This window comes from Opisthorchis viverrini, assembly GCF_000715545.1.
Source record: "Opisthorchis viverrini unplaced genomic scaffold opera_v5_143, whole genome shotgun sequence".
Taxonomy (NCBI): Eukaryota; Metazoa; Platyhelminthes; class Trematoda; order Opisthorchiida; family Opisthorchiidae; genus Opisthorchis; species Opisthorchis viverrini.
In genome coordinates this window covers 316,523-339,273 of record NW_008751799.1, presented here as the reverse complement: position 1 = coordinate 339,273, position 22,751 = coordinate 316,523, and the positions used below count along the sequence as shown (strand labels likewise).

Genomic DNA, 22,751 nt, shown 5'->3' with positions numbered 1-22,751 from the left:
TAACGGATGTTATTCCCTTACTTGGAACAGCGAAATTCAAAACACTGATTGGGTTGATCTTATGGTATTGCAAAACACAGAAGCGTGTCGGGAATACTAGAGACTGAGAAGCCTCACGCTCTTTACAGAGGGCTCGAGATGAAATGAGACTGTTGCTGCTATCTTGAAACACCCGCATGCGAATGTTTCACTTCCTTTTTAAGATGTTGAGAATGTATTTGTAAAACGATTCTTCAGAGTGTCAAATGTCTTAAGTCAATCTACATGCAGTTATACGACCTTTTGAGATATCAACACCAGCTTTTCATAATAATGTTTCAAAATTGTCATTTTCCCTCAATTTAAAAACAAACACAAATTTTTCATCACTTCCATGCTAGTGACATCAGGCCAACAGCTGAGCGGATTCACACTATTTCAAGGTACTAACACAACGGAACACCAACTTAACTACCGAAATGAATCAACCGACCATAAAGCACAAGTGCTCAGAGAACCGCTCGCTCCCGGTCCTCCCATAATTAGCTCATTTTCTTTCATTTCGACTACCTGAACCAATTTGCAGCACACTGCTTGTGGCAAACAGATGAATGCTGAGTGTTAGAAACTAAAATGGTAATTGTGTCAAATCTCACACGAATAGCGGCACACAACGAAGTCACCTGAAAGGCATCCAGAGCACTACCAGCTTATGAACATAATAGCGCTTTTGTTCGTGCTTTAGAAACTACACTTAAACTGTGTGATCGATAGAGCTAAGTGCTGCAACCAACGCACGCAACACAATAGCGTATCAACACCTGCATGACGAGAATTCCATGTTCAAACATTTTCAAACAGTGTTTCAAACCTTACTATTCGGCGATTGGCTAAGTCGTTGACGAGGATGAGAACAAAACCCGTGACCTTAATACAAAGCTTCAGTTGGTGAAAAGTCTCAAGGTTTCTTGTAACTGCCGTCAGGATTCCTTTGTGAGCATTCTTTGAGACTGCTATCACACTTCTATGGCACCTCATCGGGGTGAAAAACCATATTGTCAGTGAACTTACGAGAAGATTCATCCTGAACTTCGCCTGACGGTGAATGCATTACTTGATTTCTTAGGAGTGTCATTTACTGGGGGCAAGAATAATGTTTTGACCGTATTCAAATGAACGCCAACGTCCAGGACACAGCAGATACCTCAGCACTAGTCGTACCTCTAACTGCTTTTGGATGTGCCCTTTCAGTATTCTTGATTTGTAAGTAAGTCTGTTTCAACTACCCATTCACATCATATACTTTATTGAGAGGTTTTTGAAGGATTTTTAAACACTCATGAAACGGCTCATGAAGTTTAGCAATTTTCGTAATCCCCGTGGTCTCTTTGTTGATAATGGATAAGGATTTACCTACTCATCTGCACAAAATATCAGCTTTTATGCTATTGCCGCATGACGTTACTGACCCATGGAAATAGAGCTGTCTAGTTCAGTCAGAAATAGCGACGTATCACTTTGTCTCATTACTGACGTCTTGGAATTGGTTTCACAAGCTTTAGAAATGCGCTTGTTTAGCCCACTTAGCAGGACCCCGTTCGGACTGCGAAATACTCGTGCTTAGCCAGTGCAGTTGGAAGTTGTCAATAGAGCAAAGCAACACGTAATTTCACCGGTGAATTCACAACGGCATTAAAAGGGGTTAGATGAAGAATAAAACTCATTCTACTTCATGTGGATCACGTGAAGACCACGTGGAGCCAAAACACTATTACAATTGCTTGAACAAGCCAATGAACAAAATCAATCGCAGTAGAGCAAGTTACTAAGGGTACAATATAGGCTATAGTTTTAACATCAAATCAGTAATCGATACCCAATGGTTAATGCGACAGACTTGTGCCGGAAATTAGGTATTTCTGAAAAGGAAAAACTGTAGCGTCCGCTAAACAGTATGATTTATAGTCTGAATAACGTCAAGCACAACGTTAAAGTATGGTGAGAATAATGATGGCCATATAGTGAATTGTCTCTTTAGCTGCTCCAACTGAGCTGTCGCTCATTTACGATTCTGAAGAAAACCTACTGCCTTCCACTTTTTTTGCTAATTGCAAGGTTGACAAAAGCTCTGAACAGTTCCGCAGCAACATCTTTTCACTTGCCGGGCAGCTTGAGCCTTCGAAACATAAAAGTGAACATAAACATACAAATAAAATGTTGCAACAAACACCCATTTGCTAAGAAAGTTGGCGTTAACTGAAGATTATGTCAAAAGTTACCTAAAATTTTGTTTTTTGATACCCTTTGGGGAATGTGCTACACAAAGAGCGTTCTATGTTTCAAGTGATATGATATTCCGAGCATCGCAGTGCACTGTATAGATAAAACGCACTACTCATAAGGCTGCTACAAAATATTCGGCAGCCAAGAACTGTTTTTGACCATGTTGGGGCTCACCAGGTAGTTGCGGGGTCAGAGTTTATTCGACTGATGGTACTGCATAACGGCCGCTAAATAATCAGTTAGAATCATGTTCAGGTAATAACAAATCATGTATTTGACCTGTGTAATGTGCTCCAAAACTGGCGACATTGGTTGTGGGACCTCCTGTTTATTCTCGAAAGCCACCTTGTTACCCTGAATGTGGTTCTAACCGAAACATCAGATGGCTGTCTTGCAGCACAGTCGGTTGAAGCTGGACTACGGTGCACTGAGTTACAGTCACTAAACCAAGGCAGTAACTGCTTTGGGTTGATTCTATCAAATGCTATCTGATTAAGTGAGTTTCAAACTCCATGATGGGTTTGTAGCAGTAACAGCGTTGAAAATTCTTTTCGAAATATCCTTTTTAACATCTGTCTGTTTTGCTGTCTCCACGACTGAATGGTTAATGATAGAAGTACCTATACCTGTACAGTAGAAGTGCCTAAAATCAACAAGCTGCAACATCCTCCACAGCAGCTACTCGTCTTTTGTAGACCTGTGTAGACCAAATATCAGTAAAACAGGTTCAAGTGTAGTTTTATTGGGAGGCGTAACATCTGAAGTGTGATCACTTCGTTGTGAGTTCTAATTTCAGTAAAAGACAGCACTTGTTACTAAGCATAGTTTCTCGTTCGGACAATACATAAATGATAAATTTCAGCTGAACTTAAGTTAATCTTATTTATCAATATAAAAAAGTATTTTCCAGAAAATTCCGCCACTTTCAAATTATGTCAAAAAACCATGAAGTAGCGTGTAACTATTCCACCCATTCACTAATAGAGTAGAGCGCAGTTCATGAATTTCTGAAGGGAGTTGAACTCGCAATCACCAGTTATTAATTTAGGGACCAACCGTTTAAATATGAGCAATTTTTTTAATCGTCATCAAACCGTCATTGGCTTGCAATTAGAGAGGATAGAGATCGGATTATTCTTCTTTCAAGGAAACCGTTCCGGTATGGTCAGATGTAGGCTAGTTCGTCAAGTGTACATTTTTTATGGAAAGCTCACGCGACTTGTGTATTATTCCTCTATATAAGTTACTCACAAATTGATGTTGTTCGTAGTTCTTCCTAAATGAGACCCTAATGCAAATGACTACCCGTTTCCACCGATTACGCCACAGTTTTTAAAGCCGCGTGCTTTTGAATCACAAACTACGCTTCCTTGTACTCTACAGAATCGAATGAGGAGAGACCCGTCACGCACTTCTGAATCACTAAATCTGACATTTCTTCCTGTTAGCAACATTTCTCACCCAGTTCCTCTGAAAACCAATCCTTGCACTTTCAACCAAATCGTGTACGGACCAGACGTCGGAGAACTAAGCTTAAGATGAGTGACAGGCTAACCATCTTTATTCAAAGCTCCAGTGCGATCAAAGTTAATTGGGTCAAAATGGTCGGTAAAAGGTTACCTCAGGGTTGACAGTACAACATGACCTATAGGGCTTAGGCCCGCCAAATCAAATTAATGTTCTGTCTCTGATAAATTTATTCCGGGTGACGGATAATGCAGTACGCCTTAGCTCACATGGATGCAGTCACTCCTCTCGTAGCTGTTTCCGTCATTCTTAGCCTGTTTTCCATAGGTAAGTCAACCATTTTGAGTTAGGTGTCCCTCTGGTCATACTGGCTTATTTTTGTTTTTTCGTGCCTTCTTTTTTAGAATTTTTTTAGCTACGTGTTCATATGCAACCTATGGCACAGACTGTTCGGTTTACGAATCAGTAAATAAACAGTGCAGGATATATCTTAAAGTTTTTAGAAAACTCTTCGCGTTAGGTGCTTTCTGGTACTTAGTTGTTTCTGGTATAAGATAGTTGCTTCCGCCACTTACCTGTTCGTTTTTTACCTCCTCAGTGAGCCGAAATTTCGTCAAAACTAAGCGTTATTTAATACACATTAAGTAATTGTTTGTGCAGTGTTTTACCATGCAACAGCAAATTCACGAGCTCAAAGTTGGAAAGTATCTTTGCATCTTGTATTGATGTGGAGTCTACTGTAATATTCGCACTTAAGAGTGGTTTTGTTTCGCTTTTTATGGTTTGGTTTTTAACAATAGCTGGTCAAAAAGGAATGTTCAGTAAACTCTGCAAGAGTGGCTTTAGGTGTGTAGTACCAGAGAGCAGCTGCAGTTTCGGCAGGATTGCTGAATGTGGATGGAGATTATAATTTGCAAGTGAATTTGTTGAATAAAAATCACAATGTTAGCGACAGCTTGTGTTGAATAAATCTAAATGAGTGACTGCTAATTAAAATTTGATGCCTGTCTAACTTGTTTGTTTGTTTGCTTGCAGATTAACGCCACACCTGAACTAGCTTCGTTAAGAGGAAGTCAAATACACCTTGTAAAATAAAAAACTGTATCACTGTAAAGATGTCCATGTTGCTTGCTAGAATGCGCATACGAGGTATTCAATTTCAGCAAATTAGTCTGAGTGGTTAGCTGTTCATTTCGTTGGAAAAGTCCTCGACCTAACAAGCAAAGTAGTTCAATTATCGTATTTAAAAAATCTAACTCTTTTTGAATGGTGCCAGAAATATACTCATTTTCTACTATTGTTCAACGATAATCTCAAAAAAGGAACCGTGCCTACCGATTTGTTTAGCTAAAGTTCCTAAAAATGCCTCAGGTCGCTGTTACGAGGTTATCTTGAAACCGTTAGCCAAGCAGCGGTAAAACACAAAACCGTAAATTACTAGACACAACTGGGGGATATCATTTTTAGGTCGTACCCGAAATTTATCAGCGTGCAGCGCGCAGTACACGTCATTCTAACTAGCATTTTCAAGCAATTTAATTACCGCCTAATATTTCAATTGTCGCTTTTACAATCATTTTTCGGACTCACTAAAAACCTCTTGTAAGGGATGAATAAAAGCTAGATTATCCCTGTTACCGTGAGCGTTGACATCGGTTTCTCCGATTTCTGGGTTATTTTTGGGTTACATCCACTCCAAGCAAGTGTATTTGTTTTCACGTCACTCATAATGCTAGTATCTTCTTCTGTCCATAAAATGGCCTGTAAAATAGCATAATGTGATTCCGGGAAAACATAACAATAAAATTTGGCGCTGAACGCGGTATGATTTATAAGTGGAATATTGTCCTGTTACCAGTGAGCTTAGATTTAGTTAGACTATTGCGATGTGGTTGAAGGTGCCAACCATAATCCAAAGAGGTTTTTGAATTGTCTTAATTTTCCAGGAGTTGGCTTTTGGTCCATGGACATTTGAATTCATATGGATAAACAATTACACTTATTTTGCAACTTGCTAAAGTTGTATGCCACTAAGTCAATTTAGCACAAAACTGTACTTGAATTGTGACCAACCCAAGTGCTGTAGATAATGTGGATTTATTGATTCTTTCTTAAAATGCAGAAAAAACTGTTACAGTTAAATGAACCAATAAACAAAGTCGTGACCTGGTACCATAAACCCACATTAAAAATGTCATGACGAGAGTGTAAACCAGACGCTTTTCAACAGAATTAACCTACATTTAGCCTCTGACATTTTGGTGCTAATTGATTATTCCTGGTTAATTGTGGTCTACTTCATCAAGTAAACCTTACCAGTAAAAACAGTACCACAATGGCGCACTGGATAGTGAAAGAATAGTGCTCTACATTCCGATTCCTACTATGAAAGCTGAATCAAAGAATGAACTGCTGATCCCGCTCATAGCAACAGTATCTGTTCTTGGATTGTTTTGCACTGGTACGTTTAATTATGAATGCGATGATCAGCAAGAATATCTCCAAAATCCATTTAAAATGTTGTGGTATCATTTGAATTGTGAGTTAGGCTATTGATGTTATGCTTTTACGAAAATTTCATGGACAAATTCTCAGGTGAGAGCTGCAAGTTAAATATTTAGTTGGTTAATCGAACGCTGTAGTCTTCATTTTGTCAACTGGTTCACGAAAACCGTCGGGGAAAATCGGTAAACAAAGGCTATCCGACTGATTCCGACGGATTCCTTGAAAGACTGGTGTAACTTGGGTTCCATCCACCATGCAGAAATGTGCCAACAGAGCATAACTGACAGATCAACGTGCTTTAAGGAGTATAGCGGTTCAAAGACAATGTTAACGGTTCACCTGTATTAGGACTGTATCCACGGCTGAAAGAAACTTCTGCAAGCTAATTATTTTGTCAGATTCTCTAGTGCATTTTTTAGCGTAAATAACCAAATAATTGTTCAATATTAACTTCCGTAAGGGCCGTTTGTCAATCTGTATATGTATATACACTACCATAGGTAATCGAGCATGGCTTCATGTGGAGAGGTTGTCAAGTCAACTTGCGTTTTTTCAACAAGCAGACTTCAAAATGAACCCGTCGGAATCACTTATTGACAACGAGCTAATCTCTCAGACCAATTAACTCAGACACGAAAATACTTTCATTCGTAGATGAGTTCACTTAGCAACCTCCAGAACTTGACTCTAAATAATGCAGTTAAATTCCATTTCACTCGTTGGTGCAGCGGGCCTGTGTTGTTACAAATGCTGTCCTTATTCAACTCCATTTAGAGGTAGCACACAGTCCAGTCGGGATGGAGAGATGTAAAACTGCCGAAGGCCTTGTTTTACGTACTCAACAGAAATGCTAGCGAAGAAAGTTTGCCGCAGAGTGCGCTTTTAGCAGAGCAATGAGATCATCCTACCTTGCTTTAAACTACTGCTTGAAAAGAGCAAACCTAATCGGTCCATTTTTATATTCACATATCTGAGTATATAAATTTCCAAGTTGCAACTGGAGGAATGTTCCGTACCTTTTTGCAACAATAAAAAATCTTTACAGGGGAATTTAGTGTGACCGCATGTTCAGCTTAAGTGCAGTTTATAACGTCCGCAAAATGTTTATTGTCAGTTTAAGTTTAAGTAATTTATGGCAGCTTGCATCAAATATACAGTTTGCGAAGTATCTGAAAATAATTATTAGAACAGTTGTTGGGACGATTTGGTTTATGAACAATTTCTAGATTCTTTTCAGTTTACCGTGTCCAAAACCTTTGAATACCCAAGCCAGGGTCCAGACTTCCTGAACATCCTGGCCCATTACAACTGACTTTTTTATTCCTGGTACGTGGTTGTATGAACTGGGATTCAATAGCTGGAATAAACAAGTCCTTCTATCTAGTAGAAACTGGCGGTCAAAACGTGGATGGTACCACTAGTCAGAATCGGATTAACCTTTTGTCCGATGTCTTCTTTTGTCTGCATGGAGCACATCATTCATTCAACGTAACAGCATCTTACTCTTTGACCAGCTTTTTTGGGAGCTTCTATTGTATCTTTACTAAAATTCTTCCGAAATTGCAGTCACACCGAAACACCAGATGTTCTGTTCACCAAGCACTGTTGTAGACCTACTTCTCACAAATATCAGTGGCTATTCATTGCCTTGTGTCCGCTTAACTATACGACCGGTTTGCTTCTCCGTTAAAATGGCCATTTCAACTCCCGAGCAAGATTATTACAATGTAGCCTAAACTCATCTGTGGGTGTTTCAAAACGTGCTCAGAATATCACTCTTATTCTGCTCTGTTTGACCGCTATTGAATATGTCGGTCATGCTCCCTTCAGAAACTCTTCCTTTTCGAGAGCTGAAAATTTCAGAACGCCAGATTTCATGCCCTTCTTAGGAGTCGCCTCTGAAGAAGCTTTCTTACAAAAGAGTTTAGGCGCACATGTTTATTAAGAAATTTACATATACCTGTTTTGGTTAAGGTAGTATAAGATGGGGGTGAAAGTTTACAAAAGCCGAAGGTTTATACATGTTCCTTGTTGAATGTAAACCTCTTAAGTTGTGAATCCACTTCACACTTGCCTTCACAAAACGAACTCTCGTGATGTTGGCCTTACCCAAAGCTAAACGGTATATTCGTTGAAAATATTGATTTCTCTGTTTTTGATGATGTGTTTATGGTCCCCCAGCGTGCTTATTTTTGAATGCAGCAAGCGTGCTGCAAAAGCACAGCACTGATGAGGTTCTCCGAAACTGTGAGTTTGTCGCACTGTTGATAGGTTGCTTGTGGCTAGAAGGTTACGAGTTTCAAACCCTCTGGATTTTTCTGGTGATTCCAAATGAGGATGAGACCGCTATGCAGTGCTCCTGGGCTTTTCAGCACAGACTGACTTCACTTACAAGATGAAATTTACATGGGCTCAGTATAAGCAAAACTTATACACAGTGAAAAACATTGGAGATTTTTGTATACAACATTAGCCGACACATATGCAAATTTAAAGAAGACCAAAATTCATAAAAAGAAATCGATTTCAAATGATGACCAAGTAATGCGCACGACAAATAGGTTCTGTGTACATCCACATATGCAAGTGCATAGCTGCAGGCGAAATCGTGCACTTTGACACGGAGTTTAAACTGACTCCACATAACGTAAGGCATGAGTTGAGTTAAATAATCAGCAGAATACTTTTTTGTATTTTTGAAGCTGACCCCACTCAGGTAAACATTCATTTCGCAGCCATCTGGGTTCCTGTTTTTTAACGTCAAGCTCTCTTTTGCGCTTGGACCGCCTAAACGGTTGGCCACGATCATAGCAGCTCGGTGTATAGCAATTCCATTCCCAAGACCGTCAAGTGGAATGCATAGATGTTCAGAATTGATGGTTAATTGGTTAATAAATGTAAGCTGAAAAAATGTTCCTGATAATGATTTGATACTGATGGAAAAGCTAGTAGCTCGGGTTAGGTGATACCAACTTTACCGCTGCGTTTGCCTTCAAAAACTGCCAAGCTTAACGGAGAGAACAAAAACTATTGTGTGCACTATTACGCTGAAACAAAGCAAAACGGGCGGTAAATGTCAGTAGTTCAAATAGCCGGGATTTTACACCGAACCGCCGTGATATAACAACTTTTACTTGGTGCGCCAGAGGTGAACTTCAGTTCCATCCTGCCAATTCTGACGCATTACAAATTAAACTTTTCCAAACAGTACTGCCTCCGTTTGGATGACAGATCATCGTAAAATATGACTCATAGCTTGAAGGGCAAATTTTCCCTCGTTAGACTTTTGTTAAAATCGGAAGGGCTTCTAATGAGCTGCCGATTATCTGAGGTCAGTGTGATTTACAGGGAAACGCCACAGAGTACATGGATAAATTGGAGAGTAAATTGAAGAAATTTCGCCTGGCGACCAAAACGATTATTGATGGTTCAGTCAATGCTTATGTTCTAATTTTATTATCCCTAAACTGTCAATGGAAACTGAATGTTTTTCTCAGCTTTCGCCTGAAATCGTACATAGCCTGTTGGAATGCTGAAACAATAGTTATTGTTGGCTTTATCAGAAAACCTAGTATTGGTAAAAGCAAAATATACGGAGTGCTCCCTTGGTTGGTTTATCGATGTTACTTTACTCTTGACCGATTCTAGCTAATATTAAAACCCAGTTTTATGTCACAGAATATGAAATGCACCTAGCCGGCAACCGGATAGTATAAAGGCCGAATAGGCTACATTAACATGCGATCGTCGAATTCGGAGTGGCCCTTTAGATGTGTACTCAGCCCAAGTAATTGAGATTTGTGTTACTTGTAGATCATGTATATTGTTCAATGATTCCAGAGTAGGGAAGCTACGCGGCCATAGTGAGATCTGCTATTTCAACTGAAAGTTGAATCTCGTTCTAGCGATCTCTCTACTTGTGGGAAATGAGTATTTGGCACTCATCATATTAGCAAAAGATATCACGTGAAAATATTGACCAGTATCTGCTCTTACAACGTCGCTTTCTCCTATCATGGTGGTGCTTGCAAACGGTTCCTATTTGCTGCCAGTGAATGCACTACTTTGGTCCTAAAATTTTCCTTTGTATTTTACCATTTTTCACGTTACATTTACCTTATTTTCCAGTTTTTTCACGACCAGAAGGTACTTTTGGGCTGGCTTGCCTAAGCTTGTAATCGGGTGCACAGTTCCAGCAGCATTCCAATGGCTCCGAATATGTGCAAAATGCGCCCCGGTATACATCGTGGGATATTCAATAATTTTTCAGTGGATACAATGTCAACAACTATGTGTAATATCTCCATCATTTCGCTCCTCAAAAAGTCTTTCTACATTGAGTAGCAGGGGTGAAAATGCTTGTTTTGAGTTTGGCTTCGCAAACGACTTATTGTTCGCTAGTATTATGTGACCCCTAAATGGGATGAACTAGTGTGGCTTACCAAGAAAGTTCAATTTTTCGGCTTTATTTTCCTACAAGGCGTAAGGCACGTCATATGAAGTATCGTTGTCACGACTATTTCTCTGATATACTGGCCTTAACAAGTTGGTCGTTTGTCCTGCCGTGCCCTTAGCTTCGAAGTTGACCTAAGGGTAACCTAGGATCCAAACTCTGATTAAGAGTTTGTTGCTGCTGGAATAGAGAGGTAAATAGACATAGAATCCACCCACACACAACGATTCTTTTCTGGTCTATTGGCCTTGACCTGAAACGTCTTAACATAGGCTTCAGGTCCACAGAACCAAAAGGAAGTGAGCTCATTCAGATTACTTCCCAACAGGTATCGGGGTACTCAGTGATGTAAAGGTCATACAGCTAAATTAGCTAATCCATACAAGGTCATGTAACTTATTCGACACGATCTCGTCAACACGGATCTTATAAGACATCCCCTTCTAGTCATCCGCTTATTAGAGCTCATTAGTAAGTATATCGTTAACTATAAAGGGTACTCGATTTATTATAATATTTATTTGGGTAGTGCTGCTGAGTCTCCCTTAACCTTGTATTTCGTATATTACGCTGTCATCATGTACTACACACATGATGTAGTACACAGAGCCGCAAATTGCTACGACTCAAATGAGACAGCCGCCAGAAAGATCCACAAATGGCCTTCCTCACATCTGACACTCAAAACCTTGTGCTAATTTAGACTTCAAGTGGCAGACTGAAAAGATTCATCATCACGCTACGTGAAACCCCTATTCGATTCGGGAATTTCACCAAACTGTAAGAGCAGCCGGTATGTGCCTCAGAGTTGGAATTTTTATTTGGAGCTTATTCCCAGAATTTGTTAAGAGGCCCGGTGAAGCGCGCTTCAGAAACTGCTTATAGCGCAAAGCTTGTGCTGTTTGGTGTCTCAAACTTAAGAAACACTAGCATTCAAAGTCAGTTAAGCGTCTCCTACAACAGTCTTTCGGGTCAATGTTCGGTTTATGCACTCTCAGACAGAAACTTTTGGGCACTATCCTCATCTGCCGTTTAGATCAGGATTTTTAATTCCACAAGACCTGAAACTTTCCTGCCAGGTTATGGATCTGAGCCATGTTCTGTTAAAGCTAGGTGCTACCAAAACCATACAGGAATCATTGAATACACTTTGTATTTTGGAACGCGCACCACGGTAGCTGGGTCACGGCATAAGACAGTCATGATTTTTGCCAATTCCTTCATCTAATGCCGCCAATACCAACCCCTACACAGTTGAATCCTAATAGCGACAGAGCTTCAAATGTGGGTAGCTTTAAGCGAATTTCGTGAAACAACACTTTTCAAATTTTGAGCCCATATAAACGTGGCATAAACACAAAGACAAGCACAAACTGGAACATTAGCCAGTGATTTAGTGATGGACAGGAAAGTATAGCTCAGTAAAGGTTTCACTGCTGTTCGCTGCTTCACAATTCTTAACCAGATTTGAGCTATTTCACCTGACCCATTTGGGTTATGGGCGGATTCCCATTTCCGATGACTTTTTGGGGAGCACCATGTGACGAAGGCAGGTAAAATTTTGGCTGGATTATACTTAGCGTGACTTTGTTCTTGCAACGTAAACAATCTTTATGATTTCCACAGTTTCTCACAATCGCATTATATTTACGAACGGATCAGGTCTTGACTTGAGGGGTTTTGGACCCAGGACTGGTGCCCCAGTTACCAAAATAAAAATACGTGTGTCTTCTGCAAGCTCTTTGTTGACCTTGACTTACATTTTGCACCTTTTGAGGAAATCCTGAAACCATTTATGAAATTGGTCAAAAGTCTATTATGAAGGAAGCTTCAGCAAAAGTTTCTGATGTGGAACCTTAATAAGTGACCCAGTAAATTTGACAAACCGGACGCGCCATTGACTACCAGTATCCAGTGTGTTACATGAATTTTCTTGCCGTGTACTGTGGTACTTAAGCGCCTGCGCCTGAATCCGCTGCATTTTCTGTTTACTGGCATGCGTGATGACTCACTCTAACAACCCAGCCACAAACAAACGAGAAACCGTCTAGTATTTGTCTGAAAATTGCTTTCACCCTGAATTGTACAATGCTTTCACAATCAGTTACTTTCATAGAGGGCTTCCTTCAGTAAACGTCTGAAGGATGCTCTGAAGCGTTGATCCCTAGCTCTTCTAATACTCCCAGGAGGAAACTTATCAGAACCATAAATTGCCTGTTTATTCAACGTTCGGAAGGTATACTCCGGGTGGCTAGGCAGAAACCACTATTTTAGATAAGAAGCCGGGACAAACAATAAAGTGTCTACCTTTAAGGACTTATCGGCGTACGCGAATGCAATACGTAAAGCAATAGTCTTCCTACTGTTCTCCTCGGCCACTTGATTGGTAGAAGTGCGGTACAAATGGAGAATACCGTGCAGAATTTGTAGGGAACAGCGGCTGTGAAGCGCAAACTATTGACTCTGGTAAATGGCTTTGTCAGCCCGTTGAACACCTTAACTGAAGTTTGCCGGTTACTATGCCCTCTATTTATCACAGTCATAAGTATTCCACGCAAACTTATTCCTACCCAGCATATTTATCCAAAGTAGCTCAGTTACCCATCGCTTCATGTTGAGTTCTGATAGGGCTGTCTCCTTTGACAGGAGAGTGGAGGTTTGTTGGGGATATATTTCCTGGAACTTCCCGTCAGTTATAAGATTCAAAAGGTCGCAGTAGCAATATTTAAAGGGATTTTAACATAACGTGTATTGGGTCTGTAGTATCAATTAAGTTTCACATAGCGCAGCTCACACTACAAAACTCATCGCAGATCACCCCACAGAGATCTAATCTTAGCTCCGTGAAGCTTGATTACCAAGTACATGATTGCCAAGTGACATGAGCCTCGTAATACATATACGTTACACAAACTGGACATATCATAATTTAAGAAATGTGAACTGAAAATTGACTAACTTTGCTATATTCCTTTGTGACCTCCGGAGGTTAATGAAATCAAACTGATATTAGTCGGTCGGAGTAAGATTCATTGGTCACCGATCGACTCATGGTTGTTTAAAAGTAAACATAAAAAATGCGACTGCTTTCCGACCACTGTACTATTTGGAAACGAGAGAGCTAGTACCCGGGGGAAATGGTTCTGACTACAGAGTTCAGAGTAGTGCGTTCTCACGGTATTGGCTTCTGTGGCGTCCAAAATTTTAACTCCGATAGAGTTCGGCCAATTTGTCCGAAAAAAGGTTGCTGAAGAACTCTCGGGGTGCCCTTCGTTCACAGAATGAGTTAAAATGAAATTGGTAATTGCACATGGTTTTCCATTGCGCAAACTAGCTGGGAAATGTATAATCAATCGTCAGAAAGTTTGTCTTGTTGGTGGACCAAATGGCAGGGTGACATGCACGCCGATATAATCTGATGAGATAGTCTGTAATTTCCTTCATACTTGGCTAATAAATGGTTTGCTGAGGACGCATATGGACAAGCCGAAAGGAATTTCTTTCAAAAGATTTTCCGGGTCCCCTTACTGGTAAGTATCCATTTAAATTGCCTCCGTGGTTTAAGCCCAAAGAACAGGCTTTTCTGGCACTTTCAACCATTTGGTATCCTGGACGTCCAAGTGCCTTCCAGAGAACCTGTCTGGATATTAGTTTTCTCACAGGCTGATGAGGAATTCTGACTCATTTTCTAGATCTTCATCGAAGCAAATCTTGTTCAATGAATCAAAGATACATTCCGCCGATCGTGTCCAACTCCTTCTGAAAAGAAAATCCACTACGTTCCTCTTAGTTTAATGGGCGTGACACAAGAAAAACGCGCGTACTGGCCAGTCTACCGTGCTTTACGAAAGACAATACGTTGTATTTGCTTAAATGCATAACCCAAAAAGACAGTTCTTTTACCTGTTCAACCTGACATGAGTGGAACACTCGAATTTTTCATGTTCACAGTAACAAAAATGGAGTTATCCTCAATTGTAGGATCAAGACATCAAAATTGGCTAGTTCCTTTATCACTGCCAAACTTTTTTTTCAACTTAAGCATACAAAAAACACAGAGGTTGGTCTAGTCAACGCGCCGTTGAACAACATGTGCATATTGAGCACACACTGTGAGACGAAAAACGACTGATAAAATTAGCAGTACAATACAGCAACTATCTCCGAAGAAGACGACTTCGTATCCCAGTAAGCATCTGTAAATTTCGTTGATTGGTTTCAGGACGAGCATCGTCCTTGTGCATTGAACTGGGCGCTAGGGGCTGAGTGAACAGTAGGCAGTATTCATTTGAACAAGCAGTTATGGTGACACTTAGGACAGTAGTTCAATATCTTGAAAGCTTATACTGATGTCCGTTCAAACGCCCCAAATGCTCGGATGTCATTTCTTTTGATTTCTCCATTACTGCCAGCACTGCGCGTTTTCAAAACAGACTCAATAGCCATCGTAATTGGAACTCAGCAGTCTAAAAAATACTAGTGTCACAAAATCACCATTTCTCTAGCGTACAACCAGAATGGAAGATGTGATAGAATGCCCAAATGCTATTATTTTAGTGACTATCCACAACCAGGTAGTAAACGTTCAAGTACGAAAAATAAGGACAAATTGTAAAAAGGTTAAAAACTGTGTTTAGTATAAAAGTTGAACACCATGAAAATCACATCAAAAACCTAGTACGGACATACAAAGATGCCTTCCGTGAAAATGCAAGTAAATGTATTCATTATACAAAGTACCGCGATCATTCAATCAATCACTCGTGTCCGAGCAAGACTTTATGGGAGAGGTTGATGCTAAGCTAGCTCGATATAACTTATAGAAAGTTGATGGTAAAGAAGGGTGCTCAAAAACCTGAGTTCGCAAAAAAAACAACAGTATTATTTGCTACATAATAAACACAATGAATACGCTGGTTAGTATTTCTTTGACTAATTAGGTAAATCTGGACATCCAATGGATATATTGGATAGAAAACAAAAGTAGTTTTAGAGACTAAGCTTAAAACATGATATTGTATTTAGCACATTTTTTCTGTGACAACATTGCGTATTGTTGTTTGTCACTAAAAGGTTCATCATACAAGCTCCTTAGAAGAACTCATTTTACCCAGACTGCAAATTTTCAGACGGGTTTTGATTGAAGAAGGCAGCAGATAGTCTCTACTTCGTTTTACTCGATTGTATGTTTAAAAATATTCTTTGATGCGTTGACCAAACTGAGGATTTCTCCTTGTATCCACAGTCCTGTTAATCATTGTTCTGGACACAATGTGCCGAAACAGGAAGTTGGCCAGCGCCAAGTACGCTGGCTCTAAAATGTTTTCAATGAAGCCTTCTTCAGGTAAGTGAAATATTATTTGGTCTATTTTATGTACACATACTTCGCAGACGATATGGTCTCTTTTACGCTAATTCCATACTCTTAGGTTACATTCTCATTACCACCGACGCCACTTGGATTAGAATTGCCATCAAACGTTTAAAATGATAGGCATCTACGGAAAACATCTTGTGGACATTCGAGAACCCCAATGTGTGTGAGCCCATTTCCCAAAAACCAAAGTGACATGTTGTGGTATGTAGCCTACTGATTTGGCATGTGAGGGATAAGAACGGAAAGCCGGCAAATCTCCACTGGAATTGACGACGCTTCAACACAACGTGGATGGCTGTATATTTGAAACGTTCAGCTTGTAGAAACAAAATTAAAAATGTCATTTCAGCCCAAAATGTTTTATCGACTTTTCTGAAGAAATTTGGCCACGCTATAGGCGTTGTGAAATTCTGTTCTGATTATTTTTAGTTGCTTGTAAAAGTCACTTGATAAGATTCGGTTCTATGCAAAAATCAACCAAATACATATGTGGCAACAAGACCTTCTCTGGTGCTTACAGCCGCTATTCTAATAACAATAAATAATGCATAAATGATAAATGATAAATAATAAATGACAGGTGTTATCCAACTCTGCCGAAAAACCCGATTCCTATTTAAAGTGGTCTTACTGGTGCGTGGTCACAGTGAAGTCGCTGGTTGGATCCCGAGAAAAACACCCAGTAGGTTGGCACTTTATTATTGGAAGTACTTGTCACTGAAGTTCACAGTACTCAGTAAGGTACTAGCTCATAATTTACGTGCAATGTCAATGAAATGGCTTGCTTCTAAATAGCATCAGGTTTGAAACAGACCTACTTATAACTCAAAGCTTAGCAATATTAAACGGCAGCGACTTTGGAATTTCGAAATTCTACATTGACCTGAATGTTCATTGCTCATAATCACGTCTGGAAATTAGAAGAACCCGAAACACCTTATTTCAGTACTTAGGTTATACCGGACTACCCTTGATTTCTAAAGTCTGTTGATACACGTTTCACGTTGTTGTGCTTTTCGGAAATCGCCGTTATAATATGGATCAGGGCCACCATAAGCCTTGCCTCTGAACCGCGTCCCAAGCAGTTGAGAAGGGCTTTAAAAAGTGCATTAGGCCGAAATAACTGTCTAACATACTATTATGACTTGTTGAACCGTCGTGCAACTCTGTATCGTTTTTTGGCTTCTTGCTGCGCCCACCATGGTGCACCAAAAGGCAACGTTGCTTCAGACAGCTCTGGATGGAGATAAAGAGACATTATGACAACTCCGTGAGGAGGGGGAGGCGAGAAGCGTAGAGTTGAAGATCCCCGATCCAGATTGGTTTGCATTTTGACCAGTCAGGGCACGCCTTATTTTGGTCCGTAGCTCACACGTGACACATCCATCCAACTGCCGTGTTGTTCGGTAAATAGGGGCGACTGGCCTACGGACACATACATAATTAGACTTGCTGGTTTTAACGAATCAACTTGGGCGTCTAGCTGGAATGCAGAGAACAACGCATTTTCCTTAATACCATTCTTATGCTCTCCTGTCTTGACTATTCAGCCGGACTTCTCGGGATGAACCTCTGAATTTCTCGTTCGACATAAAGTTAGGACGGTCAAAGAAATAAACTTCATCAGTTTTATCATCTTTATGACGGTCGAATGAAGTGACAGATTCTAACAAAAAGAATTTTGGTGAATATCCAGTATACAAATTTGATCAAGTAAGCCTTCACTGTCACATGGCACATGTATCTATGCAGGGCACACCTCCCACGAACGTTAATATTTATGATACCAATTCCACACGAGGTGTACCAAGAACTTGTCATTATATGGATCTTCCCTGATCTGCTGATAAATCACAAGTGTAAACTGCACAAAAGGCCACGAAATCATGCCTAAGTTGGACTGTTGGAAACAGAACGCAGTCATTCAGGCCTCTGATAATCAAGGCAGCTAATTTATCCAAAAACCTACAAATACACTAAGCCTTCAGGCACCGGGACCTTTGAAGTTCCTTTTTTTCAACACAGCTTCTACCATACATATATCAAATGTGACATATTCGAAAGAATGGAGCGTGCTGATATTACATGCTAAGCTACCAGGTAAACCAAGCCATTAACACTAGGTAAGAACCAACGCTTATAGAACCAGCCGTTTTAAATGATGAGCCGCTGGTGGCATAGTATATTTCAATGTATAGTAATGTATGTAATGTAGTATATTTCCCCCTTGGGGATTAGTTCAAAAACTTTTCAACCTCAAGGTATTCCATCCTTGTTCCTGTGTGTTTTTAACGGGCTGTAAGTTGAATAAGCCTGTGTATCGAAAACGGTCGCTCAGGATTCCTTCTTCAAGCTCCCTGCTTGTTGCAAAAAGTGTTGCATATGAACTAGCTGTAAACTTTCGCAACTATTTTTCAACATATACGGCGGTATGTGATCCGCTGAAGCAACGAAAGTTCAGCTTTTTGATAAGATAGTAAATCATTATTGGGACAGGCGATAATTTCAAAGCATGAGCTATCCTGCTTACCCTTGATGGTAATGCACAGGAACAGGATGGGATGATTTCAGATGTGAATTAACTTAAATAGATTGTGTACTTTATCGTTGGTACGAGTTGGTCTTTTGTAGAGGAGGAGTATTAACCTGGTCGGCAAGCGTTAGTATTCGGGGTCAACTGCGAAGCCTTCAAATTTATCATCCTTCTTAACGTCGTAATTTATCTTCAGCAAACTTATATCAGGTAATCAATCCCATGCTTTATTTTGAACTAAGCCCTGGAGGTTTTCAAAGTGGTGATGTTAACTGACAGCACTAAATAGTTAAAAGATTTGATTTTCCGTGAGTCTGTAGGCAGAGTTCATTTTTGTTTTCAACAGCCGAGTCACTCCGATGATTGAGTACCCTTAAAATATCATGTTGAGGTCCTCACAAGGAATAAAGCACCATTGTGCCAGTAGGCAAAAGTCTTAAGTGCGGATATGTTTATACAACCAATACCCCCTCACACACGCCTTAATTTTGCGACCAATTATTCTATTCCTTTCCTTCGAGATGGAATCGCCTCTTGCCTTTTACAACTATTTTTGGTGGCTGCTCGAACATAAACTGATTCAATTTGTCAGCGTCAACTGAGACAACTATGAGCTCACATGATAGAAGTTTATCCCGTGTTACGTGGAGCTATAATTGACATGACGAAAATAACTAGCTAGTACCTGAGGGTGCTAATGAATGCACTGGAGTTTCCGGCTGGGTATCATACATCCCGAAGACTTACTGTTCAACTGCTTATTTAGATCTCACCTGATTGTGTACAACGACATATTCTGTCAACATGGAAGTATAATTGTACCAAGTAATCCAGAGTAAAATTGGAGGATTCGCATATGGGGCAAACTTCCAGGTTTATTTTCATATGTACCATATAAATCATGATCACAACTGCTAGCCTTCGATAGTATCCCTGCGCAGATGCTCCATTTACGGTCTAAAGGAATGTACTTCCTTTTCTCGGACACTAACCTAAGTAAAGCCACCACAGTAGTGGTTTGCAACACTGACATACTTGGAGTGACCGCACCAGCAACGTAATAAAATGCAGTTTTTGACACATCCGCAGTCCATTTACTTTCGTCAGCTGCTACGTCAAATACACATTTAAATTTATGGTAGATCACTTGACAGTGAAAGTAGAAAAAAGACACTTGACGATCCACACAAAGAACAACGGAAATCTAAGCCTAACGTATGTACGGATTATGCTTTAAAAATTGTGTGTATATAAGTTTGCTCCCGAATAAATCAGATACGTAATGACCCGATTGCCTTAGATTATTTTCAAAACTTATTGGGCTCATTACATTCTTATTTTTCGATGAAGTTGCCGCCTGACCGTATGGTTTGACTTATTATCGTGGTTTTTATCAGGTACTTCAGTATGTTTTTAATCATTCTTTGAGACAATCTTTGAATTGTTTCACCTACGTAAACGTGACCACCTTTTTGTAACAGGACTGGTAGATGACACAAGTAGCAGAAAAATCAGGTGAACGCTTCTTCCCTGAAATCGGAGAACAGAATCTCGAAGCAAAGTAGGTTACAAAAAACAACAATCGAATTTCCAAATTGACACTAGTTTAATTCATGCAATGGCGGAAGTTCTTCCAGTACCAAGCAGAGTAGGATTTGCAGCTGAACGGCTAATTTATATTCTTTTTGTGGAGTCACCAATGGGATAGAATCCAAGATTTTTACTGAAGTTTGATAGCAATGTGAATTCAGTGAAATCTTCATTTTTGCATATGCTTCCTGTCATCTACCTGACAGGTCTGCGAGGTAGCTCAGCGACAACATACAATGAGGTCACATTTCTGGATGAATCTGTGCACATGTGCGTGCAGTCTGGCTAATTGATCTAGGGTCAGTAGTATCAACACCTGCTTCAGGTCATTCCTGTTAAACAATGATTGTGATTTTCATCGATTTTACTCTTTTGTGTGCATAAACCACCTGAAGGGGTCAAACACTACCTGAACAGTCTTTGTTTTTGTTGAACTTAAGTGTAAATTGCAGCGTCAAGCAAGAACGGTTTTGGTGGCCAACGACTTGTGTACGCACATACAACCTTCCTATTCCGGAACAGATACCTTCTTTCATGGGTAAACAATATGCAGTCCTGACTTAGCCTTACATAACGGTCCAAAATTCCACATTTCAACTGGCACAGATTTAGTAACCTAACTCCGACTATACCCCCATATTTCTCATCAGGCTTTCCATACCAGTGCGTGATAATTATCAACGATGATCCATTTATTTGACAGATGACTCCATTGTATTTGCATAGCATCATTCATTCCAAATCAAGTGACCACAGGTGAAACACTGGAAAGAAACAAAACTGGTTGGATGTTTTGGACTTCCAAACTATGGTGTGTGCAGCACTTACCAAATAGTGATATAAAATTTTTCAGCTATCTTAAAAGCCGAAAAACATTACTAGAGTGCCGTCTCCTAACTCGTCAATCCTCTGAATGTCCATGAGTGAATATTTTCCAAATACAGGAACTAATTCAGCACATTAGCTACAGTTAATGGTAGGAGTGGCTGCGCCCTACTATATATATATATATATATATATATATATTGTATACGTCCCAAGTTTGTGTGGAACCTTAAAATCCAACATTTCAGAAATTCGGTAACCAATTCGTATTACCTCCATTATATTTTTTCACTTCGTGGTCAGTATCCTCAACATGCAGAGTAATTTTATCAATTTCATTATTCCTGGTGTGAGATTTTATGATTTTCAATTCCCACCGACGTCAATCTATGCTGAAAAGTCAAGAAGCACAGCACGGCTGATCTCAATTGGAAATCGCCAGCTGTTCGCGTCTAAAAAACTCATAGATCTTTAACCCGCAAAATTTTCTACATTGGTTCGAAGCTTACCCGTTCGGCCTGGAATGCCTCAACAGCAGGATGATTAGCCCTCACATTATGCTCAGCCTACAAGTGGCCCAGAAGAATAATTTCACCAAATGAGTGAAGTTTTTACGTGAGAATTTATTGCTCGATAAGTCAGTCGAAAGGTATCCACGTAACGGAAGGGTGAGTGGCGCTTTATGCTGTCCATGCGAGGGCTGATCACACTGCTTTTCGGCCTCTCGAGGCCGAACGGCTAAGTCTTCAGCCAATGGATAGAAGGTTGCAGTTTCATGAGACACGTACAACTGATGACTCTCAATAGGGATGAGACTGCTCTAAAGTGTTCCTTGGCTTTTCAGTATGGATTGATCTCAGAGGTAGGACGAAATTTCAGGGGAAAATTTCATTAATTTTATAATAGTAACCAACCGTTAGCCTCTCTTAGTCTGAATGTAATAATGTACTTTGATGTGATTTGCTTATTTAGCTCCGCAGACCGAACCAACATATGCTGAAAGACCAGCAATCACCCTACAAGTTCCCTCTTTACTGTAAACCACTAGCAACGTGTAATTGATGGATGGATTGAAAATCTTAACTAATAACCTCCAAGATGGTATTTGGGCCGGTGACTGATGAGACGTTTAGCTGATTCGCACACTTCAATCTCATAATTAGTGTGACTTGATGAATAGCTCGGTCGTTCCCCAAGCGTCTGCTACTTATAGACAACCTCAAAAGTCACATTTCATGTCATGTTGTTTTTCTAATCTCACTGGAGACAGTTTGACCGGCATTTCGATGGTGATTTGCTTGCGACATATGCTACCTTAAGCATGGTTGAACAATCTCTGCGAAAAATCCAAAATCCGAATAAAAGAGGTGACTGAAACAAACAGCTTTGGTTCAAGAATGCTGGTATAGCCACATTTAGGACCGTTGTTCCGTAACTCAAAGGACGGTTCCGTCGTATAATGAATGGATAGTTGAATGTTGTGCTAAGTACATTTAATCTACTTATTCAAAATGACAAAAACCAGTCGCAGTCACGTCAGAATAGGTTCCTAATGAGCTGTCTATCTAAAGATATTATTCGCCTGATAGAAAAAAATGATACAGGAGTTGCTTCATTGATTTGAATGTGGTGCTGTCCACACAAAAGCAAACATGCTCGGTTAAACTGAGGCACTACCATTTAAAGGATAAGAGCACTCAGCCGAATACATATATATATATATATATATATATATATAT

General features: G+C 39.9%; 2 protein-coding genes across 2 annotated transcripts in view; one reads left to right on the top strand and one right to left on the bottom strand.

Moving 5' to 3' along the window:
* Nucleotides 1-857: 857 nt before the first annotated feature.
* On the bottom strand, nucleotides 858-8,552 carry T265_14102 (hypothetical protein; the record flags this gene model as incomplete). Its single annotated transcript, XM_009172050.1, has 3 exons — nucleotides 858-1,074; nucleotides 2,485-2,616; nucleotides 8,356-8,552. Coding segments are annotated over 3 exons (543 nt in total), but the record flags the coding sequence as incomplete, so codon positions are not given.
* T265_14103 (hypothetical protein) overlaps nucleotides 954-22,751 on the top strand; it is a gene marked incomplete at both ends in the record, with an annotated part of 29,998 nt that continues 8,200 nt past the window's right edge. Inside the window, 2 exons of the mRNA XM_009172051.1 lie at nucleotides 954-1,242; nucleotides 15,933-16,031. Of these exons, the coding sequence (XP_009170315.1) occupies nucleotides 1,152-1,242; nucleotides 15,933-16,031 (190 nt within the window). The remainder of the gene's footprint in view (nucleotides 1,243-15,932; nucleotides 16,032-22,751) is intronic.